At 38.7% G+C, this 23,427-nt stretch overlaps 2 protein-coding genes across 28 annotated transcripts in view; one reads left to right on the top strand and one right to left on the bottom strand.

The window, feature by feature from the left end:
* Positions 1-8,851, top strand: part of LOC139991003 (uncharacterized) — a 327,915-nt gene extending 319,064 nt beyond the window's left edge. For all 5 annotated transcript variants that reach the window (XM_072010771.1, XM_072010780.1, XM_072010744.1 and 2 more), the window contains exons 5-12: positions 353-667; positions 789-858; positions 1,512-1,927; positions 2,866-4,821; positions 5,065-5,187; positions 5,298-5,464; positions 5,558-5,772; positions 6,161-8,851. In XM_072010771.1, the coding sequence (XP_071866872.1) occupies positions 353-667; positions 789-858; positions 1,512-1,927; positions 2,866-4,821; positions 5,065-5,187; positions 5,298-5,464; positions 5,558-5,772; positions 6,161-6,582 (3,684 nt within the window). In that variant the 3' untranslated portion in view covers positions 6,583-8,851. The remainder of the gene's footprint in view (positions 1-352; positions 668-788; positions 859-1,511; positions 1,928-2,865; positions 4,822-5,064; positions 5,188-5,297; positions 5,465-5,557; positions 5,773-6,160) is intronic.
* Positions 8,852-10,390: 1,539 nt separating this feature from the next.
* The window catches only part of Dlg1 (MAGUK family member discs large 1), a 530,764-nt gene continuing 517,727 nt past the window's right edge, over positions 10,391-23,427 (bottom strand). For 17 of the 23 annotated variants that reach the window (XM_072004650.1, XM_072004679.1, XM_072004697.1 and 14 more), the window contains 12 exons: positions 20,826-21,039; positions 20,469-20,626; positions 19,813-20,062; positions 19,496-19,598; positions 18,752-18,790; positions 17,582-17,623; positions 16,385-16,483; positions 15,143-15,292; positions 14,462-14,634; positions 14,249-14,358; positions 14,083-14,174; positions 10,391-13,934 (listed from right to left, as the gene is read on the bottom strand). In XM_072004650.1, the coding sequence (XP_071860751.1) occupies positions 13,825-13,934; positions 14,083-14,174; positions 14,249-14,358; positions 14,462-14,634; positions 15,143-15,292; positions 16,385-16,483; positions 17,582-17,623; positions 18,752-18,790; positions 19,496-19,598; positions 19,813-20,062; positions 20,469-20,626; positions 20,826-21,039 (1,540 nt within the window). In that variant the 3' untranslated portion in view covers positions 10,391-13,824. The remainder of the gene's footprint in view (positions 13,935-14,082; positions 14,175-14,248; positions 14,359-14,461; positions 14,635-15,142; positions 15,293-16,384; positions 16,484-17,581; positions 17,624-18,751; positions 18,791-19,495; positions 19,599-19,812; positions 20,063-20,468; positions 20,627-20,825; positions 21,040-23,427) is intronic. The other 6 variants (XM_072004750.1, XM_072004630.1, XM_072004600.1 and 3 more) reach the window with 5 other exon arrangements.

Genomic DNA, 23,427 nt, shown 5'->3' with positions numbered 1-23,427 from the left:
CTTAACAATTTCACACGTACGACACACATCGCATACATTCAATGCAGAGATCTCTAAGTGCATTCTTCGAATCTCTACCATAAATATACATTCAGCTCTCAGCCATTCGTTGTTCATAAAAATTCTCACTCGCACATTTATCTAAATGTTTAACTCTACCTTCTCTTCTCCCCTGATTTCTTCACAAGAAACGCAATTAAATATCACAAAAACTTTATCTTACATTAAAATCCATATCTTACACCAAATCCTATCTATATCATCTTGCCTGTAGGTTTATTGAGAGATCATAAATGTAAGCAGTGAGATACGTCCATTATCATGCTAACGCCAGTGTTCTCTATTCCCAAAGGTTGTTGCACCGGTCGAGCCCAAAACGAACATCGGAAGACACAACCTGTCACCATTCACAGCAGCGAGCTTACTGGAACGAAACAGCAACACGCCGCCCCATTACAAGTTCCATGTGCCGAGAGCGGTAGACTCGATCACTCAGGAGGCCCCCCGTAGTTTGTATGGCTCGAGAGTAAATTCATCCGCCACGCTACCTGGCAAGGAAGCACTCCTGGGACCCCGAGGAGCCGAGAATCAGATTCACCGTGACAAAGACGATGGCCTCGCAGCTATATTGGCCGCGAAAATTAGAACCAAGGCGGAACTGAAACAGGTGAACCGAATGAAACATGTTGTTTTTCTGTTACTTTCTACGAACATATTCTCTTATTTGGCTTCTATTGTCCGAATTGTTAATATATGATGTTTTTTATTTTTGGTGTTTGTTCTTGAAGGTGGGAACCGGTCAATTTGCAACGAAACCTACGACTGTACCCTCCCAGGATACGTCGGCTACTCCGAAAGGTACATTTAAATTCTGCTGATGTATCGGTTTTATGTTTTCCTAAAGTTTTTCGTGATTAGCTAGTTTGTGTTTTATGATTTCAAAGTTAACGATTTCTTTAGTATATCCGTCATACATGAATTTTATATCACTTCCATTGTGGTATATTATTGTCTTAGATTGTAGTTAAATTGTTTAAAAAGGTTCGAAGGTTATTTCGAATAGATATACAGTTTTATATTATATTGCAATAGTATATAGTTTCTATATAATTAGTACATTATTTTAAAAATTATGTTATCGTTACATTATTTTAAAACAATACAAAGATCGCTCTAACTTGATATTTACACGTTTTCATATCATATTATAATAGCATACAGATTTTTATATTATATTATTGGTACACTATTTTTGAAAACACAAACAGCACTTTGTCCAATCACAGTAGTTCTATAAACAACGCTTTCTTCTTTCTATTCATATTATATGTCACCAATTCTTTCCACGAATGTTAATTACTATTCGCAGTCACTATATCGACAAATATAAAAAGACTCTCATAAACCTGGACAACCATAAACTAAGTAATTATTACGAATCAACTTCTTCTTCTTACAAACGTGTGCCCCAAAAATATTTCTTAATAACACATTTAAATCTGTACTTGCAGAACTAGACAGTACAGCTTCAACGTCAACTCCACAATCCGGTTCATCGGCGGGTAGTCCGCCAAAGTTGACGCGCGAGAAGGTAGCCTGTTTACCTCCCCGAAGACGGCTGTTCTCCAGAACGGAAGAGGAGAACATGCCGGTGGCCGCGACTGTTCCGGTTCCTGCGCCAGCGCCGGCGATTGCCTCTAGCGTGCCAGCACGCGCCAGCGGATTCAGAAGCTCCTCCGAAACATCGGTGTTCGACTTCAGGGAGAGCGACTCCGAGGGTGAGATGCCGGTTCTCGAACGGCAAACGCTCGAGGAGATGAGGAGGGACAGAAAACAGCTATCGAAGGTGCAGCCACCCGTTCCTCTGAACGACGCTATGTGCATGGGCATGACCTCATCGACGGACCTCGTGAAAATAGAACTGAAGGTAACGTTATTTACGTAAGGTTGTTTCTCATGTGTTTCGTTCGTGCTCGCGAATCAACGGCCTTCAGCGTTCGAGTTCTCTTTACGATTTTTATTCTGGATTTTCAGCGGGTTGCGTGTTTTATTTTGAGTCAAGGGGACTAGAGTTGCTTCATATAAAATTTAGGATATCCCTGTTCCAACTACATCTGTTATTTAACTTTGTGCTAACTTTGTCATTATTTTGAAATTAATATTCAGTTTGATACAAGTTTTCATGAATGAATTTTTTGAGGCGATTGAAATTTCAAACTGATACTTTTTAATTCTTATGCTCCGTGGAATGTCTAGTATATGTAGATCTCGAAGTTTAGGTTAGTGGTGTAGGTGAATTTGCCACCTCCTCTGTTGATGGTGTCTAGTGGTGGAAATTGGTTCACGCTTTCTCCCCCAACAAAAGTACAGTAATAGGATCATCGTCTTTTACACAATCATAAATATGGAGTCCGCGAAGTTTTGTTATTGGTTGATAGTATTATATCGTAGAAATTGGATTGTATAGGATCGTGTGACGACGAAAGCAAACATATCGAATCAAGTAATCCACACAAATTCTTACCGCTTCGGATCAACTCTAGTTGTCCCGATTATAGATGAAGTGAGGATAGTTCATTCGTGTTGGACCTGCTTAAATAGTCTCTAAAAAATTCTTGATCTAAATTCAAGCACAGTGAGGTCACGTATAACGCGATAAAAGAATTGCGACTAGTATTCATAGAACGCGATAAATACCCGTATAACGTGTTAGATAAATTTAACATTTTGACACACTTTCCGCGACTTCTTGTCTAGAGAAATATTTTTCCACGCGTGATTCGTATAATACGGAAGTAATATCCTCCGGATATTAATTGGAAAAAATCTAATTTTTCTCATAAACTGTTGGTTTCTTATATTCAGGAAAACGACAAGATTACCGAAGTAGACGCGTTCTGGTCCACCACGTGCGACAAGTTTATGGAACAACTACGAACAGGGGACGCGATGAAGAAACGAGGTCGCAAGAAAAAGGTCAGCTGCACGATAACATCCAAGCTCGATGACACTGGCAACGATAGCAGCAAAGAATTAGACGCTAACACATCTCAGATCAAACCAGAGGACATCAAAAAGGAAATCCAAGATGTTGATTCACCTCTGGATAGTAAAGACGAGTCTCCGGAAACGAACAAGGATGACGAAGCTTCTGAGATGACGGACATCAAGATAGAAGTGAAGACCGAGTTAGAGGTGAGCAAGGATGATGAGAAAAATTCTAGCGATGATTCTGACGAGGTGCCGCTAATTCGACGGGCAAAGAAGAAGATGAAGAAGGATGACAGTGATTGCGAGGAGGAGATAATATGTAGGAAGAGAAGGATTCGTAGAGGAAGCAGAATTAAATTACAGTCGTCCAGCGGCAGTGATTCCTCTAGCGAAGAGAGCGATGCTAGTACGGAGTTTGGTCACGGTTCTTCAGTAGCTGATAGGCTAAGAGCAAGAAAACGTTGCACCAACAGTAGCATTGAAACCGAAGGAATGAAGCTTAGATCCAGAGATACGACGCCACAGAAGGCTAAGAATGAGAAAGAGTCGAAATGCTCCACCTCGAAGACTTCTACGTCTCAGAAATCGAAACCAAAACCTTTGTTTGGCGATGGTAGCGATTTCAGGCCTGGATGGGAGGAGGAGGTGTACGTCTACAAAAAGTCCTTGAGAATGCCACCTAGGTTGATCACCGTGTCGAAACCATCGAGGTTTCACAGGTTGTCCACTTCGTTGCCTGATTTGGATCCAGGATCTCCAGCTTTGTCAGTCTCCATGGACAGTTCCGACGTGTATTTGGGCAGAAAGAAATTGGTAGACAGCGATGTAGAATCTAACTACAGCTTTAGTACCACTGAGATTGGCATAGGAAGTAAGATCGACGATGAAGAGGCCACGTCGTCTACGACAATCTCGTGTCCTCCTAAGGGTATGAAGCATTCAAGATCGGAAAACAGTTCCATCGTCGACGTCTTAGCTCAGAGGGTAGGAACCAGTAAGAAAGAGCAGAAGAGGAAACAGAAAGAGAAATCGGATAAAGGTGGAAATAAAATGCTGCAGAAAGGTAACAAAGAACCTGAACTGCTTCCGACTCCAAGTTTGATTCCTTTGTTGGAATCGTCTAAATTACCAAAGGGCAAATCGCCTGTTAAAGATAACAAGGTGAAGCCTATCAAGGTGACGGATTCGTTCCTACTTGGTTACTTCCGCAAGGAAACGGTAAACAACTTCCGCGACACGTTTAAAAATAATCATGCTCTACCAAACGAATTTTCAACATTCGTGCTGAAGAGTAGAACGAGAACAGAAACGCGAGTATTGAAAAAACAGGCAACCATTAGAGAAGTCTTTGGCGAAGACAGGCCAGCTTCAGCGCCTCCCATGCAAAATCACGACGATACTTCTCAGGACGACGACTCGCAGACTGAAACACCAGAGAACAGGCTGAGGAAAGAGAGGACCTTGAAGCAGAAAGTTGTTTCGCGATTGAAGAATGCTGGAATTTTGAGGAGACACAAGGCGATCATGAACTCGAAGCAACATCATCTTTTGATGGAGAGGCGAAAGGATTTGTTGAAATCTTTGGCCGAGAAGAAACTACGCCGCTTAAAGGCGGAAGCGGAAGAGGAGCCGGTGCAGGAAGAGACGAACGATGCGCAGGAAGCGGAAAACAACGAGCTTGACGACGAGATCAATGAGTCAGAAGTTCCTAATAAAAAGAAGCTTAAACTGAGGACAAGCAGGCGGAAGTTCCGCTCCGGATTCGATTACATTCGCAAAAAGAAGAAACCGTTGAAGAAGGACGAGACGCTGCCTAAAGAAAGGAAAAGGGTGAGCTTTGCGTATTTTTGTAAACGATTCTATTCTCAGTGATATGGATCAATGATATCGTACATGTATCTCGAATACGTTACAAAATTATTAAATTATTTTTTTGTAAGCTTCAAAGTAGTTTTTCACTTTTCCTGCAGAAGTTCGTTGAGCTGTGTTGTGTCACTTTTGAAATACATGCACGATCTATTGTTTAATATTGAAGGTATAAAAGATTATCAATGTGGAATATTTGTTTTGCAGCAAGTTCTCACAAGGCCCAGTCCAGAGTGCGTAGCTGATATTCAGTCGGAGATTAGAACATGGGTGATCAAGAAGGGTGTCGGCGAAACAATGTTGCACCGTGCCGCCAGACTCGGTTACACGGTAAATATTACAAACAACATTTATTCATTGAAAATTCAATTTCAATTTAGTGAAACATGTTCATTGATAAATATTTGAATACTAATTGCGTTTTTTCGTTGTGTTCGTAGGATGTCACTGCATACTGCTTAGAGAAGCTGAATAACGCGCCGAGCCCAAAGGATAACGCGGGATACACGCCGCTTCACGAAGCATGTTCCAAGGGTCACCTGGAAATCGCGAAATTGTTGCTCGCGTACGGGGCGAATGCGAGTGAAAGTGCCAATGGTGGAATAAGGTAATATTCATTACTGAGTTCCAACGTGTGTTCCGGAATTCTAATAGACAATTTTTCAGATACATTAAAATACGATCCATTTCCTTATTACAGACCACTTCACGAGGCAGCAGAAAATGGTGCTACCGAACTCGTACGCTTGCTACTTTCTTATGGCGCTGATCCTCTATTAGCTACTTATTCTGGACAAACCCCGCTGATGTTAGCTGCAGATACCGACGCCTATTCGATTCTAGAACAACACTTAGATGATATTCAGGGTCGCACGAGTACAGCGTGGTCGTTTGGTGGCCCATCTTCTATCTTTGGTAAGTTCTCCTAAAAATCTAAATAGCATCCTAAAGTTTTTGCAATTAAGTCATTACGAAAGCTTTCCCGATTTCGTTGGCAATCAAGGTCATTTGAAAGTGAGGAAAGTATTTGAGGTCGCGTCCTTGCGAGTTAAAATCAAATAAAAAGCTTACAGGATTATCAAGATGGTATCATTAGTGATTAAAGTTATTAAAAAGTCTCCAGAGGTGTATTTTCGATGTTCAGAGTCATTTGAATACCATTATGTCATTGTATACTCAGTTACCCTATATTAGTTGAATTCAAAAACAGTTTCGATTATCAATCCTAAAAGTAAAACTGTTATGAGAATGATTTGATATTTAAATATTTGCAATTAATTAATCATTGATAAATTTGTTTCAGACCCAGAAGAAACTGGTTACAATCCCCTCGACGATCCTCCTATGGACAGTCCAGAACCCGAATTAGATGAAATCGAGATAGAAATGGGCGACGTGAACCTGCCAGTTCTCTTTTCCCTCGCCAATGATCCAGACAAGTGGATGCTCCTCCAGGATCTGATGGCTGCCCTAAGAATAAAAAGCAGGGACGCGTTGCTGCGTCAAGTGAATCCTAAAGCTCACGCTGGTCCACCAGCGATCGCTCATCGCGACGTCATGAGAGAACTGAAGCTGCAAGATTTCTTGGAACAATCCCGTTGCTGCCACCTGCTTAGCGGCGGCGAGCGAATCAACGTGAGAGGGTCCAAGGTGACTCTGATTAAGTACAACGAGAAAGTGAGATCCCTGTTGAACGTAGAGAAAGTGGTCATCAGCCTAAGGTGACAAGAGGCGCCGCTGGGGCATTCATCACCCCAGGCGAAACCGTCGACTTCCGCCTCGAAGGAATCGTCGAAGAAGATCTCCAGTGTTTCGCCTAAACGCGAAAGGCAAGTCAGAACGCGACAGGGTAACAAGACAGCTGTCACGGATTGAACGTGAATCGGGAGATATCGTTAGCAGTGAAAAGTCACTGAGCGGCTAAGTGGAAAGTTTCATTCGATCAAGATCTAGTGTTTTACTTTGATTCTGTTCAACCAGGGTCGAACGAACAATTAGACACGAGAAGTATATAGAATTAGTGGTTTAGGTACGATCGAAGAGGAAGATATTTCAATAGCAGTGCATTTGACGCGTTCTATTAGCAGTATTTATTGACAGATGTTCCAAATGGAGCACAGTGATATTTTATCGATATATTCGTTGGAGGCCGAGGTATGATGGCATCTTTAACAATGTTTTCTAGACGAAGATCGTCGTCCTGATTGAACTTCTTGTTCTTTGGTTTGAACGATTTGAGATAGAAAGCAGAGAGAATTCGAACAATCTTTGTAAAGAATCGGAAGAGAAATCTTTCATTCGAGCTCCAGTCGTGTACATTTTAATCGTAATATTGGAATCTGGTGGAAGTCCACGCGCTTATTGTCAGTGCGATTATTTGTTGAAGGAATCGATGTTCACAGAGAACTTGAAACTCCGCGTGAATGGGCATCACGTGTGTTTCACGTTCTCTGCTCATCGATGCGATTGTTTTAAGTTAGCAATGAACGAACGTTGGAACGTACGAATTATCCAATCGCCATCAGCTTTGTCACGTTACCACGTTATTAATTTAAATAATTTCGTTTTGTTTTTCTCTGTCTTTGTTTCTCTTTTTTCTTTTTCTTTCTTTTTTTTTACTAGGTACTAGCGAGTCGATTAAAAGTGTAATTCGGTTATATGTTTACCGTTGTAGATTTAAGTAAGCGTTTATTAATCGTCGAAAAATATGGAGCATTTATGTTTCTTGTTATCTCCTCTTTCTTCCTTTTATATTCTTTGGGATGTGCAATTTCACGAGTCTGCTTTCCGTTGAACGATTGCCGATCGATAAGCGCGATCGATCAGTGTTTGTTAAGTCTAAGAGATCTAAGGAAACGAATCGATGGTAATATTCAGTGTGCAATAAGTTTCATCGAACTCACGATGATTGATTCACTAATTAACGGTTTCCATTTCAGATTATATTCAGCTGTTTACTTGTTGGAACGGCGAGAAAATGCAATCGACGCGTTCACTGTTGTCTAGTTCTATTTGTTTTTATTATCACTATCACGCTCGTTAGCTAGTATGCTCAAGTTGTTTCTCGTTTAGACTTTAATCTGTCGAATTGACGAAACATTTTTCGTTATGGGATAAATGTAAGCGGTTATTAATTTCCTAGCTGTTCTTTATATTAACGCACGGGAAACTACCAATAGTAAGTCTTTTAAAGGCTACAAATGCTCAGCAGTGAACGTGTTCAAGGATCATCGACGCATCCGATTTACGAAAGAATTCATCGAATGCGATGATGGAACCGATCTCTACGTACTTATATCTTCGAAAGCGTGTTAAATGTGTGCGTCGAGAGGGAAGGTTGAACACTGAAAGGAACAGAGAGAGACCTCCTACGTATCGTAGAAAGAAGCTTTTACAAGTTTTTTAGCAAAATCTAAGCACGCTCGAGAGCGCGTTTCATTTTACTTCGTGTGTACAGAGATTATCCAATCGTTCTGATCAGTCTCAGGGAAATATCCGTATGCGTATTCTCGATATCCTATGCGTTGCATCGATTTGAATAGAGACGCGACCAGGCATCTCTGGTTGATCGACGGATGAACGTTCGTTAAGATTTATGTTATACCGATTTCTTCGCGATGTACAGTAGGCATAGAGAAAGAGGGACACCGTTTTAGTCTTCGTACGTTGAACGAACGTTTTCGGTCTGTCGCCGTGATCAACCGATGGCTGGTGGCACACTCGCTGCTCGTTTTAATTTTATTTAGCTGACGATTTCTAAACTCGAATATATTACCGAACAATACCGTGGACGGGGTGCGGTTTACACATGTACATAACTTATTTTCGAATAAAAAGCTAGTGTCACCTGCCATGCAAATGTATGCATCGGAGGACTTCGAATTCCTTCGCGGTCAGTGATCCTATATGCGATTCTTGTTAAAAAAAATAATTCGGAACGGAGTTCAGGAGAAAATAGAGAAAAAGAAAGAAAAGAAATATATATATATATATATATAATACATTATATATTATATTATATATATTATATATATAGTAATAATTAATATCTATAATTATAATATATATACATATAATATATAATGTATTATATATAATATATAATATATTATATTATATATGTTATATATTATATATAATAATAATAATTAATATATATAATTATTATATATATATATAATATACATACTTATAGTAGAAGTAAAATAGATGGAAAGGCGGATTGGAGGGTGGTGAATCAAGATAGGAAGGGAAAAGTAACTGTAAGTACTGTGCGTGTAATGTACCTTTTAAATGTAAAGTAGATACCGAATATAATAGTGTAAGTAGTCAAAAAGAACACGACACTTGTTCATACAAACTATAGGAGCGTATACACATATTTACGCACGTGTAATAGCATAAAGCATAAGGAAAAGGGAAAAAATACGGCGTCTTAGATTAACTCGAGGAAGAACGTTGTAATTTCAGCGAAAAAAGAAGCCGAATAATACGCTGTTACGGGCGTATGTATATATATACACACACAACACGCAGATACTTTCTCGCAATATAATAGGGGCTATTGCAGTTACTATCGCTAACTAATAATAATAATTATTATTACTATTACTACTACTGGTCACCGAATACTACTACGAATACTACGATTACCGCTATTACTATTTACTATTTGCCACTACCATTACTATAACTACCACAACTACTATTACTACCACTGTCACGACTATCCGCTTTTTTTATTGTACGATATATACATAATACCGAACTATGAATGTACATTTTCTTAGCTGTAACGTCTCCTCTTCCTCCATTGTAATTTATATATTATATTTGAGGAATACTTCTAAATGTGTTGAAAAAGAAAAAAGAAAAAACCGCTGCTGCTTTACGAGAAGAAGGAATTCTATGTGAGAAAGAACAAAATATATTATATATAAATATATAAATATATAAATATATATGTATATATACGTACATATATATATATTTTATTTCAGAAGTTTAGTTTAATGGATATATAATGTTAAAAAAAAAAAATACGCGAGGAAGGATACAAATTAAATTCTCTCTGTGATTCGTCTAAACAATGGAACTAAGTAAACAAAAAAAAAAAAAAAAAAAAAAAAATGGAAAACAAAAAGAAGAAAGAGTTATGGTTATATTAATTAATTAGTATTATTATTGTCATTGTCATTTATCATTGCTCTGTACCGCAAGTTTATCGAACAACAAGTCACAATGGACCGACAAACTCGATTTTCGTAATGAACTCGACTCGTGATTTTCTTTTCGCTAATAACAGTAACGAGTTATCCTATCGATGTAATAAAAACAAGTATTTTTACCGATCTCTGCGACTTTTTGATTTCTCTAAAACCTGCCATCCCGTTTGAGAGCTTCGAACCGAAAAAGTATAATTTGAAATTCGCATTTTTTAAATTTATATTTAAATTTTGAAATCTCAAACTTCCAATTGAAACCAGTCAGAATTAAGAGGAATCGCGCTCGAAGGAAAGACAGGTGACACAGATTTAAAATTGGTAAAACGTTTATTAACTATTTAAAAACGATGAAACAAGGTGAACATGAGATTGACAATTCAATAAGTAATATTATTAAATAGACTATAGAGATGTATAATAAGTGTCTGTAGTAATTATTCTCTTTATACGTTCCTTTACATCGAGACAAACGTCTTTTTCATCATCTTACTTCCTCCACTTCTTCCTCTATTATTTTTTTCTAAAGGTTGTCTCATTATTTTTCGGCGAAGCCAAGCCTTCTCACTTTTCCTTTAATTTCTCTGTTTTCAGGCACGTCCTGTGCGATAATATTAATACGTCAACGTTTCTTGCCATTCGATTCATCCTTCAATTATCGATAATACGACTCCCTTTTTACTTATTCTTCCCCTCTCTCTTTTTTTATTTCTTTTTCTTGTAAATACGTGTGACGGCTGTTGCGTTAACGATTCTAAACACAGGATTCTGTCGTAGGAAAAATAGCTCGTAGAAAGCGTACCCTTGCTAATTATTATTATACCCGACAGTCAATCAATGTCGTTCGATCGCGCGAATCACATCCTACGAATAAACTAAAAACGGAAGGAAAAAAGAACGCGAAATCGGCCCTTTTCGCTCGTCTAACCGAAGGAAAGGCAATTGACGATGGCGAAACGATCAGCGAAATCGCTTGCACGATCGGCGATTGTGAAATAAGAGGTGTAGGTGTGTGGTCATTGCGACGATATACAGTTTTAGCTACGTACAAGCTCTGACTAAACGAGCATTCTCTCCCAAACGATGCATCTCGTGTTCCCTATAAACTCTCTCTTTATTTCATAACCCTTGCTACAGTTTCATTACATCATCCTTCCTACACCATTTTCTCGGTACGTCAAATGCTCTCGCATTTTTCTATTCACTCGTAAGTACTGTGGTATTTCGATGAGCGACTTCCTTCGTCATTTCGTATCCATTCGTCCAGATTTAATGCTCAGATATGCAGATCTGTCTTTAACAGAGGACACGTAACGTGATCGAAAAGATGCCATTCGATGATTCTTCTCGTGATTTTTTTCATTTTTTGTGATCGTCTGTGTGAAAATGGCTGAATAACGGAGGCGTTTCGTTAATCTAGATAGTGCTGAAAGTTATTCGCAAAATTTTTGTTTCAGAATGTTATAGAACGCGGACTGTTTGCGAGATCCGTCCTCGTTAATATCTGCTCCGTTTTCCTTCTATTTTTACGTATACGCATCTAGCTTTCTATAGATTGGCACGGACCAATCGTAGAAAACGAAACTCGAAAGTAACAGTTCCTCTTTGCATCGGACGTACGATAGAACGTGTACAATTCGTCGCGTCATATCCTTGTTTCGATACGCTCGAGAAATACTCGTTACCACCTGCTTCCTGATCGGTTATACGCTACCACCATATACCATCTCGATTACCCGGATATAGATATTTACAATAATATATATATATATGTATGTATATATATACCTACTATCGTAATAATAATTTAGTAGTGGTATTTAAATTACAATAGCGTTTATTCTTTCTCTCCTTGCTGCTCGTTTCTCCCTCTCTTGCGCGCTTTCTATTTATATATATTTTTATTTATATGTATATATAATGTTGCACATAACCCAGTACTGGCTTAGTAATCTAGCTGTACAAAACATTATATATCGCTATTCTAGCATCTAGAGATTTGTCCTGTGAGGTTTGATGAATCGTGAGGTTCGTAACATGCGTCTTATCGCTTCTTGTTCATTTTCTCTATTTTATTTGCTTTTTTCTCTTCCTTTTTTTCGCCTTTCTCAACATAGCAAGAAAAAAAGAAAGAAAAAAAAGAACATATCGTGGAACAGACTTTCAATGAGAATGTCCCATTATCCTGCTTTTCTAGTTTCCTTTATATCTATTCCGTTTGTTCTGCCAGTGCATTATAATACGTTCGAATTTCATCTCGTCAGACAATGAATGTTTCCGATTCTCCTCTGTCTCTTGTTCGCTTCTTATTGTGATTAAGTACATTAAAAAATACCGCGCTACTTCGCTCAGAATTAACCGGACCAAGCTATACATATATAGTACGTTCGGTGAAGCCAAGTATTATGTTTTATTGATTCTTTTTTTCATTTTTTTTTTTCATTTACTTTATTTTTTCAGTATATTCTCGTACCTTGTCTCGTTTTCTTTCTTCATTGTTACGCTTTCATCGCTGTAATCGTCGCGATTTGCGCGTGAAAAATTCTTTGTTTAAGCGTCTAACGTGCTGTGCGCGTCATACAAATAATCGCGACGAAGATCTATCTTAAACATCTATTATCTTTTATTATTTTTTTGTTTTCTCGCTCGTGCTCTCTCGGTTCACCTCTTTCTCGTTCGACTTCGGCCAAATGCCGATCATTCGTTTATTACTCGCTATTCTCGTCATATTTTCAAGCAATTGCGTGAACTGTATACATACAACATAACACACACAGAATACGTCGCGATTGGATCAATCGAAGAACCGCGACGCTAGTCTTTCGGTAAAACACACATCTTCTCGACGAATCGGCTCCGTTGCGCCGGTCGAGTCGTCATGCACACGCGTTAAAATCGATACCGAGACGAATACACGATGCAGTCCTCTGTGCTTTTCTTTTACGTTGCAAATTACGAAGCAACTTTACATTCTTTGTTGCGAGAAGGAGGTTGATTTCTGTTAACGATCGAACTGACGTGTATTCGTGCTTGACGTCTTAACACAGTGATAAAAATTTAACGTGATGACAAGTACGCAACGATGCTCGTAATCTTGCTCAACAAACCCACTCGCCAAGTGGAAATCATGAGAAAACATCGTAATACAACGAAACACTTCTGGTATTAACATTATAACATGTATCCTTCCTTCTAACAATCTCTCAGTGGAAGGATCCTTAAAACGCCTTAAATATTCTGCGATCAGATCTCTCGTCGAAACGGATAACAATTACAGCTGGAACACGCCATTGACTGTTTTATCCTTATACAATCAACAATGAAACCTTTCTCGCGGCGTGAACGATCGCGAGTTCCAAGTTCTCGCGATGGAGACTTCGAACACGTTTCGAAACATGCTCGATTATTATTATCCTCTGCCTATTCTCTTAACCTAATCTCCTCCCATGAACGTTCTACTCCTCTAAACCTTCACATACTGTCAGCGTTATTTGATGCGAAGTCTTCTTTTTTCGACGAGCTTGGTGCGCGGCTAACGCCTTAATTGGGATATTGTGCTACTCGATTGGGCGGGTGTGTGTGTGTGTGGAAGGTGGGTTGAAGTGAGGTGGAACAACGGGTTTTGGGACAGGGACGGGGAAGGCATTAGAGAGTTACTCGATTATTTTATTAAGAGTAATTAAGCTTGACGCCTCGGAGGTAGAGTCCAAGCGTTCGGACCGGGCTGAGCGTGGGGGGCAGGACGTCACAGTTGCTGATCTCTGCACGGTACCCAAATGTTCGGGCCTGACTGCTCGGAGATTACCTCCTTTACCTTCACGTAGATCTCTTCGGGCGTGTCACCTTGCACCACGGCTGCAACATAACGAAGGTTTCCATGTCAATAACTCAATCTTATAATTGTCGTCGATTGCTCGTTGTGCCAATTAAATTATCGGATTATCGACAAATTACTCGTTTTCGAGTTTCGTAATAGATCATTATACTATTGGAAATCACTTACCAGTAAAGTATTCTCCAAACTCTTGCTCCATCTTCAGTGCTCGTTCGTACGTTTTTTTCGCTTGCTCCTCGGTCATCCTCTTGTTCATTTCCCTTTAAATACGAACAATCGCTCGTTAAACTACACTTCAATTTTCGAATGAATCGCCGAAAGCATTGCCACTTACATAACTGACTCCACGGACTTCGGTTTAATGAAAATGGCGATGGGATACAGTTGCGCTACTTGTAACCTCTTGATGGCATTTCCGCTCACGTCAAGAATACAGTGTTTCCCCTATATTAGTCGCAGATGAAATTTTTATTAATTTGTAATATCAAACATCATTATTTGGTTTTACGTGCGGATTGATTTTTATGAATAATTTGCTTCCCCTTACCTTCTCAGCAACTTCTCGCACGGATGCCACGGATGTGCCATATAGATTATCATTGTACTGTCCGGCCTCGATGAACAAGTGATTCTGAATATCCCTCTCCATCTGTTCCCTAGATGCGACGAAATGATAATCACGCCCGTCCACCTCGTACTCTCTTCTACTCCTCGTTGTATCTGCAGAAATAAGGAACGTTCAACCATCTCCATAAACTAACTTTATTATTGGCATAAGCAATTGATCAAACGAATCTTTGAAACTTTGAATATTTAACAAATACTAATCGTAAAAATAAGTATGCAATTACACTGGAGTATTAACATAGGATATATCAGTATTCGTGAAATTTCGTTTCACGTTTTACTAAATTTTTCGATATAGTTAAATTAAGATGAATTTCATGGACCAACAAATTTTCAACGATATGAATGACATAGGTAACATTGGTAGCAACAGAACGCAAATAGGATATTTCAAATTATTGCGACTGCCAGGGTAAAACATGTACGTTTTCAATGGTAGTCAACGTGTTAACTTAGAAAGAAATATACTACAGTCGTAATGAGAGAACAAATTGTATCCGACGAGAAATGTTCGCGAAATCCGAGGAAATCTCGCGATTCGTGGAAGCAACGCGTGACCCAAATCGCCAGGCTGGCTAGATTAAACTTTGTTTCAACTCACGTGGCACACAGCTGCCGAATTTGTCCGGGAATTCCGAGATGAGGTCGTCGTTGATGCGGTCCTTGAGAGGACCGAGGATAATGACAGGTCGGGTGTACTGTATGGTGAGCTGCTGGACTGCCTCGTACGACAGCACGTTTTCTTCGCTGCCTGTAATTTCCAGTATAAAGTACACTCGTATTTCCGTGACGACGGGGCTTGTGGTAAAAAGCTTTTGTTATCCTCGGTTAGATTGTTTGCACTCTTTCAAACAGCTAAGGGAAATAAATTAGTTTCTCTCTCGATTTAAGAAACTTTTGATCTATTCGGACGAGAGAGAACGACACGATCGATTTCGAAATACTATTTTCGATTATAAGTAACTTTGATATAAGTAGATACGAATATATATATAACTATATGCTGGTTATGAATAATACAGAAACGCGACCGGAAATGATTATTACACTTTGCTGTCCACCTCGAACAAGAAATGATCCATGCTTTAGCACCTAGGAAATCGAAGCAAGGTAAAAGGGACTAAAAAAGGTTGGTAAGCTACCTAAAGTCTAGAAACTTAGGCGATCGAAGAGTATCAAGGTCGACGTGGCATTAGTTACGTGGTGACTATGCTAATACACTCGATGGCGATAGAGATCGTGTTTTATAATCGATACTCGATACTACGTGATTATAACGATTTTAACACGATTACCAGAACGCGTCGCTTCTCGTTGTTGCCGACGCGCTTCTTTCAATTTTCATTGAATTTCCCTTGGTAAATGATTTCAAACTTGAGCCTGAAACCTCTAAAGTATAAATGTGTGATTGGAAATTTTAGAGAAGCGACGCGGTTTCTCGTGCTCTACGTAAGGTTTCTGTGACTCTCGTTAAAAGTCTACACGAGGATAATTAGTATTACAGAGAAATCAAAATCGGCAGAAAAAATGGACAGACACAAAGCGCGTCGCGACTGTCCCAATTGCGCGAAGCGTTTTCGGCGTTTGGTCAGTGCTCGTGGTCAAAGAGTGGTGAGAATTAAAAAACAGAAAAAAAGGCACAAAAATTAAAGAAAAAAACATAGAAAAGTAAAAAAGAAAACAAGAAACAATAATTGCTATTAAAAAAAGAGGATCCGCACGATGATCGAAACCGCGTTTCGATAGCTTGTTAGTCAAGGACCTAAATTGGTATCTGTTGTTCACTCCTGTTTTTTCACACACTATGATTCTTTTTTTTTTTCGTGTATTGTGCATCACTTACTACACTCGTCATTATTCTTATCGTCCTCCTGTTCCAGATAAACTAACGTCAGTTCCTCCATATAAGGCAGTTCGACACGATACAAAATTTCTCTACTCCCTGCGACGTAAGACAGATATCTTTTTATGAATGAAACAGGTGGAAGAAGCGCGCGGTGAAATGTGAGAGGAGATGAGAATGAACGTGTAGTAACACGCAGACGAAACCCGTGGTCCCGTCTGCGTGAAATCGTTCCATGACAACGGATATTAGCTTCGAAGAAATCTAGCGAAGCTTTACACGTGGAGGACGTTTCATTCTATCGTGTGCCGGCTTTTGCTCGTTTTACGATTGTTGAGGGGATGAAAGTTTGAAATGTAATTCTTTGTAAATGTCATGGATCATTGATGATTCGAGCGAGGTACAATTTGTTAATGCAGCAAGGGATGGTTATAGTGCTATTGATACTTAGAAATTTTATGATTCTATACAGAAATTTCGACTTGTTTACCCATGCCAGATGACCTAGTTCTAAATTTAAATTTTTGTATTCTGAATTGAAATTTCAACGTTGAATATTTAAACCTACATTTGTAAATTTTCAACTTAAACTCTATAAGCTTAGACATGTATCCCTTAACTTGAATCCTTCGTTTCTAAATTTTCAAACACTGAATTAAAGCTTCGTGACTTTTAACTTCAGTCTCAAATAAATTGATACTTCATAATGTTACAGAATATATAAAAAAAGAGAGAGAGAGAAAAAAATAGACTATAAATGAAGACTAAAACAAGAAAAAAGGTCCATTATTCCGCTAGTGAAATCAGTTCGATTGCTCGGCTCGTAGTTTCTCTTGGAAGTCGGTGGGTTCGTTAATCGACAATGCGGCGAGAGGCAGAACGCGGTATTCAAAAGTGACAACGCGCCACGACAAAAGGACGTTGTCGAACAATGCGTTCGTCCCGCGAACGGATCGTTATATCGCAGTAATGAACGTGTGCTTTGTTAATTGATGCGACCGAGATGAAACGAAGAGAACGAGGGGTTTGGGGAATGGAACGGTAGAGGGGAGGGGTCGGAATGCATAATGGGGACTGGAATGAAAGGCAGGCAGAGAGTAGGGGAACATAAAGAAGATACAAATACGTATGTATATAGGAACGGATGAGACAGAAAGAGGTGGCAAAGTGAAGAGAGAAAGAGAGAGACGTGATTACCTTCGGTGTTAGTGTCGTCCTGGGTGTAGCACAGCATGAATGCTAAAACATAACAAGTTCAATATTTCAGTATACGTTGCGTACTAATAAGCGGCCGTTAATAATTGCTAGGATTAATTAAGCTTTAAGCATGAGCAATCATCTTCCCTACCGCGCGGGGCTAGCTCGAGCTTTTCGAACAGCCCTGATTGGCCCATCATGATAGCTCGCACGATCGCTCGTTTTTCCGCGGTGCACGCGAGTTTCGCTCGTTACGTTTTATTCGCTTCGTTAAACTTATAAATTCACGGTGACTATTTATTAGTACCGGTGAAAATGTCAGTAAAAGGATCGAACATTCTATAAAGTAAAACGTTTTCAAGTCGTTCCGTTCACGACAGAGTTATGATGCAGCTACAGAGTTACAGAGTGATCGTGCTTTCACTGAGAATTCTAAAAGTAATTAGAATTCTAGGACCTACTTTTCTTGAAAATGGTGCTAGATATATCTTAACAGAGATTTGCTTCGGAACAATGAATATAGTATTTAATAGTTTTCACGTAGGGATAACTTTCGTCACAAGTTCAACAAGTTTCACAATTTTCGTAAATAAAGTTTTCCACGTACCAATCCTTTTGCACTCACGCGACGGTCGGAAGAAATGTAAACGAGCAACGTCACAATTTCCGTTCACCATCGATCACTACACGTGCTGATATCTCTACAAGCATTCGAGGGTGGCTCTACCACTACCACGATCCACCATAAAAGGTTAGCCAGTTAGAAAGCGAGTCGAGTAAAGTGTCACAGTTTGCTCGATCGCGATGTTAGTGACCAAATGCATGATGCGAGTATAATTGGTGCAAGGATGAAGTTGCAGAGTGCTGGGCGCAAGCATAGAAAAGGATGTACGAAAGAAGAGACCTCTCGAGAAGCGTAAGTAATTCACAGGGTCGCTGATATCGTTTCTGTCTTTCCTTGAAAAATCTTTCTTCTTTCTCGTCTTATCGATTCTTTTCGTATATTGATTTCTCGATATAATGATTTTTTCGTATTAAAAAACCAAATAGAAATAAATGTACGTGCACGCGCGCTCGTGTGTTTCGTGTATGGTATAACGTATGTGTGTATGTGGGTGTATCATGTGATTGTATCTTGTTTCTTCTTGTTGACTAACTTGGAATACTTACGTGTAGGATCGTTTTCGTTCTCGGGTGTCGTGGGCGACCCTACACAAGCAGGCAAAAACAAAACACATGTCACGTTTTCACATGGTAAAAACACAAAAGCTCAATCGGAAGTTGGGCGTATTCGTCGTACTTGTCACGAATTACTAAATGACCTTAATTGCTAACGCACCTCTAAACGGGCTTTTAAATTCGAAGAGATTGCGTTCCATTTATTTTACGCCTTTTTTGTTACGTTCCCGATACGATTCTTTTTTTCTTTCTTTTTTCGTCGAGTTGACTTTGGTGCATGTTTGGTAAAAAGACTTTCTACGTTAATATCGGTCAATCAAAGGAAGTGAAAGTAAAAAAAAAAAAAAAAATAAAGAACGATCGAACGAGAGGGGAAACAGTTGAGTTTATGAAGGGTTTACGAACCTCTAGTAACTTCGAATCGTTCGAGAATTAATCTTTATCGAGGTCATCCATTCGATAGATTAAGTTGAAGAAAAAAAAAAAGAAAAAACATAAAAAAGGACATAGAATCATCGTTGTAACAGGGGGATATCAAGACACATGTAAAAAGTACTAATTATAAGTTCAAACATAATATGATCTAGATAATATATATACATATATAGTGACTGAGAAATACGACGACAATTAAAAAAATGTTCACGTAAAAAAAACCACAATAGGTAATATATACGGGTCTGAACATGCACAGAACGTGCAGGATACGAATTGGTCATGTTTCAAGACACTCACGTTCCTGATCTGAACCATCTTCGGATTTGTCGTCCTTGCTCTTCATGAACGGGAACTTCCTACTGAATGAGAAGTTCTTCTTCTTTCTATCCAGTGTTGATTGCTGTGATAACATAATTACATCTTCTTGTTAAACATTTTTCTTTTACATTTTTTTTTAATAAAAATATCATAAAAATATTTAAAAAATATCCATAGTCTATTCTAATTTTAATATTTTACTCCAATTTTTCTAATTTTGATTTGTAATCAATATATCGATACGATCCCGTCGTCCTTCTTCTTGATTTCACGCGCAACCGATCGAACGAACTCACCTTGTCGAGGATGACCGGCATGTGGCCTTGGAATTTGACGGAACGATCCCTGGCGCGTTGCTTCCGTTCCCATCGTCTGCGTGACGGTATTATGCCGAGACCCTCCTCTTCGCCCTGAGGAGTCACTCTTCTGGCTTGCCACCATTCATCGTCGCTGGCATTCGTCACGTGTAGGATTTCACCGTAACGGAATGCCAAACCGCGGCTCGGCAGGCCGTCGTCCTTGTTAGGATCGTAGTCGAACAGCGCTCTGTGAAAGCGGATGGAAGTCATTTACGGTGTATTCGTGATTCTTTCGTTTAAGACTCCCATCTTTACTTATATTGACTTAACTTATAATAGCACTACCGTTAAGAGATGTAGGTTTGCCTTTGGCTATACGTGCTTTGAATCTTGGCGAGCGAATTATTTGAGAAGAAAAGCTTCGACTCTATCTAAAAATGTACGAAGAATCTCTGAATGCACAACTACAGTTCGAATTTTTATTTCATTGCCAAGCTTCGTTGGAGGATTTTAAATGTTACGAACGTGTGAGGAATGTTAATAGTGGCTTTTTTAATAAATAAAATTACAATCGTCTATGGCGATAGTAAAAATACGAATGTCCGTAGTTATGGGTTAAATTGATATCATTATTTAGTTTCTATTAGTCCTACCTAACGTAAAGCGATTTCTTTTGCGAGGTCCTCATGAGGGTGCCTGTCATCAAATTCTGCTGGGAGATCTGTTGTTTAAGATCATGGATCTTAGCCTCGAATCTGTTGTAATCTTCGGGCTTATACTGCACCACGATCGTCACTGTCTGCCCGGTACCCTGGATGCAAATATTACAAAATTTTTAATTACTAAATACGATCGAATCAATTACGACTGGCACAGTTTCATTCATTTCTTTCTTCGGAGATTACAATTCTTAAAATATATCAAAAAATTTGGAAGTATTTCTAGAATTCGATGATCGAATTCGATAATAATTGAACATGAATATCTAGTAAGAAATATAGAGAAGATACCTTAAGGGCCGCGGCGGCCTCTTCATGGGTGGCTGTCCGAAGATTAATGCCATTGACACTGAGTATCTGATCGCCGCGTCGTAGTTCACCGCTGAGGTCGGCGGGACCTCCGGCTAGGATGAAGGAAATAAAAATTCCCTCGCCATCTTCGCCACCGACAATATTGAAACCCAGGCCGGAGGAACCTTTGTTGAGCACGACCGTACGTACTTCTCTGTAAAAAATAAAAGGTGCTATTTAATTATCACATTCAATTTACCTTTGTCGTTCACTACTTCCGATTATCATGTAAGTCATTTAAGGATCACGTTGACCAACTTCAAAGTGAAAGAATTTCTAAAGACCAACTTCAAAACTAAATTGAAAAGTATGGAAAAGTGATGATTTTGCGGACAATGTTTTTTAAATTCACCTCAGAATTTACCAGTGTGTGTGTCATCTTCTTGCAATGAACTTACACAAGTAAGTCATAAGTTGTGTACTTATGTAATGAAATTAACAAATGAACAAAACGTGGAGTTGATTAGTTTGATTTTAATCGACTTCTTTAGATACGATGGTAGAATCTCTTTATCCGTCAGTAATCTACATATGTTATTTGTACATATATATCGTTCTCTAACTTTCACGAAAAATAAACATATCTTTTTCTTTACTAAGAAATACTTGTCATTTTGAATAAAAGAGGCAACAAGATTTCCGAGCCGCTCTTTTCCTCCAGTTAAAGGGTAAAAGTTTTTTCATTACGGACTCAAGTAGTATCGAGTTCTTAAAGTATGTCGCCGGTCATTAATTGCTTCGCGTCTCGTAGTATTTTTAATTAAAGTCATTGGTTTGGAAGAACAAGCGGTGCGCGTTAAAGTAGCTCTTCAAACTAGCATGATCGCGATACGGCTGATCTCGAGGTGTACTCTCCCAATAAAACACTTGAAATCATCATATAATTCCGATATATCTGATGAATTCATAGATTAAATAAATCGCGAATATCAGGTTAAAAACGAATGAAACGAACAATTCAAAGGGAGAAATTTCTCCCACATTCTCTCAAGATGACTAAGAACTATTTTATTATTATTTTATATATTAAAAAATTGTGTTATAATAATAAATAATAATTATTCGTTAGTGAATAGAGGCTTTTATGGGTGGATATTAACGTATAAACAAAAAATAAAGCAACTTTTTGTCGTTATGGCGTAGAATTCCGCTGTGAAATGTTGTAATATTTTATTTGAATAAAAATGACATTTCTATATGGCGAGTGAAAACCTGTTCACAATACAATTATCCTGGAGAACGTACTAATTTTTTATTCAAATTTTGCAGCATTTTATTCTAGGAACAGAGAGTTTAATTAAGATCGATGAGGCTAATCGCAAGACAGGTAAATCTCACTCGACCATCCATTCTCGTTACGAACACACTGGATGCGAAGAAAAGAGGAAACGCGAAATTCCTTGCTCTGGTCGAGAGCTCTGAAAGCTTAAGCAGTTAATCACCAAGCAGTCGGAATCGAGTTCCCGTAGGCGTCTCTCTGTCGCGGAACACACAATTCCCGCGTCGACAGACGGAACACGAAACAATTTGTGAACGGAACCTCGTTTCTCCACCTGGTCGATGCATTGTGTGTTGGATGACGCGATTTTAAAGGCCGAGACACGTACGGGGACTCGTTTGTCAATATTCTGTGTTTGAGCTACCAGTTTATATCAATTGCACTGATACTCGAGCTTGAATCGAATTGATGTAAACGAGGAGTGGTAACACGCATAAAGAAACCATATCACCATGAATAATGTAATAAAGTAATAAAACTTTCTGTGTAGAACGAAGAGAGAAATTATTATTATTATTATTATTATTGCACTTAATTGGAAATCGAGTGGTTTAATAATCCAATTTTTCTCGGATTTAAATAAAAATAGTTTGAATTCTTTGGGTTTAGGTTAACTACAAGTAGGAATTCTTAAATAGAATTACTTTATCGCAATCTATCCCGCTAGGCTAGTTAATTTTCATGCCACTAATACGCGTAGGCAAATATATCTTTTTATATATCATAGACAAATTGGGTCATTTATGTCTGTTTACCGCTCTGCGCTTTAAGAAAATCTGAAAAAATCACGGGCAATTAACAATACCTTTACTACATTAATCGTTTCTTAATTCAAATGCTTGAAACTTTCTTTGTTAAAAATAAAATTCGAATTCAAGAATTCAAGAATTCTAATTTAATTTATATTGTCAGTGTCTCTGTGGATTATTAATTTGTCCCAGAAAGTTATACCAATATTATTGTTTAATTATTTCTGTAGCGGCACATGAGCTAGAGGACAATTCGAATCATGTTGTTGTTTTGCCTCGGAGTATCAATATCGTTAGGATACACATAATGTAATAATAAATAAACTCCGGGCAAAACAATGTCGCCGTTACGTGCAACCGTCAAACAAAGACGAATTTAAATTTTCCGGTACTCCCCTGAACAGTATAAATAAACGAACGCAATCGCAAGTCGAGCAGATTTATCAGTCTCAGTCTCGAGCAATCTTGTTAGCGATCTATATACAGTCTTTAGCGAATCAGTTTGTACCAAGCG

Source organism: Bombus fervidus, chromosome 1 (assembly GCF_041682495.2).
Source record: "Bombus fervidus isolate BK054 chromosome 1, iyBomFerv1, whole genome shotgun sequence".
Taxonomy (NCBI): Eukaryota; Metazoa; Arthropoda; class Insecta; order Hymenoptera; family Apidae; genus Bombus; species Bombus fervidus.
Note: the sequence above shows the minus strand (reverse complement) of the source record. Positions and strands in the feature narration are given on the sequence as shown.